Source organism: Sander vitreus, chromosome 9 (assembly GCF_031162955.1).
Source record: "Sander vitreus isolate 19-12246 chromosome 9, sanVit1, whole genome shotgun sequence".
Classification (NCBI taxonomy): domain Eukaryota; kingdom Metazoa; phylum Chordata; class Actinopteri; order Perciformes; family Percidae; genus Sander; species Sander vitreus.
Genome location: NC_135863.1, coordinates 29,511,829 through 29,512,689, shown reverse-complemented (window position 1 = coordinate 29,512,689; position 861 = coordinate 29,511,829). Strand labels below are relative to the sequence as shown.

Below are 861 nucleotides of genomic sequence, written 5' to 3'. Positions count from 1 at the left end.
TCATATAAATCCCCCTTAATCTATTTTTGATTAATGTATATTGTATTATATTCTATGTATGTATTATCAGCAAGATTGTGTATGATCTTTAATGTGTGTTCAATAAAGTAATAATAATCATTGGAAATTCAACCCCACTGCTGTCACAGCTGACATTTGGCATATCTGTGTTTGGTGTCTGCCAAAGAGAAGAAATGTTATCATAGTGATGCTCTACTCTTTGTCCTTATCATGCAGGCAGCAGCTCCTCTGGGCTCACCACTGCAGCCCCTCCCAGCACAGGTGTCAGTGTGGCTGCTGCCGACATCGCTGTGGTTGTCGTCTACTTTATTTTTGTCATGGGGGTTGGAATCTGGGTAAGACTACTGTGACAAAAACGCCAAAAAAAGTGACCAAAGAATTGGAAAGAAAGTGACAAAAAAAATAGGAATAAAATCGACAAAAACTTCGAGAAAAGTGTAGAAAAAGAACGACAAAATGTTGAAATTTCAACCCAGAAAAACATAAAGTTGCATGGTCGACTTGAAGACAACACAAGGGTTAATTCTGGACTATTTTACACTTGCACCAATATTTACCATTATTCCTAATAACATCTTAAACATAACTCAAGAACTATCTCAGGTGAACAGGTGTTCAATGTAGTGTGTTAAACCAGTGTGAGTCATAAGTCAAATTGAACTGATACCTATTTTTAGATTCCACACATGCTATTACATATCCTAAAACTAGCTCAGAGGAAACTTGCTAAACCCTGAATACTATACCTGACAGAAAGCCAGATTGGGCTCTAAAAGTGCTAAACATGCTTGTATACCTGGGTTATAATTATTTCTTTCATAATCTAGGCTACCTAAAAAG

The 861-nt window shown here is 36.7% G+C and overlaps 1 protein-coding gene across 1 annotated transcript in view; it reads left to right on the top strand.

The window, feature by feature from the left end:
- Nucleotides 1–323: 323 nt before the first annotated feature.
- slc5a9 (solute carrier family 5 member 9) overlaps nt 324–861 on the top strand; it is a 13,819-nt gene continuing 13,281 nt past the window's right edge. Inside the window, exon 1 of the mRNA XM_078258200.1 lies at nt 324–356. Coding sequence (XP_078114326.1) covers nt 339–356 — 18 coding nt within the window. The 5' untranslated portion in view covers nt 324–338. The remainder of the gene's footprint in view (nt 357–861) is intronic.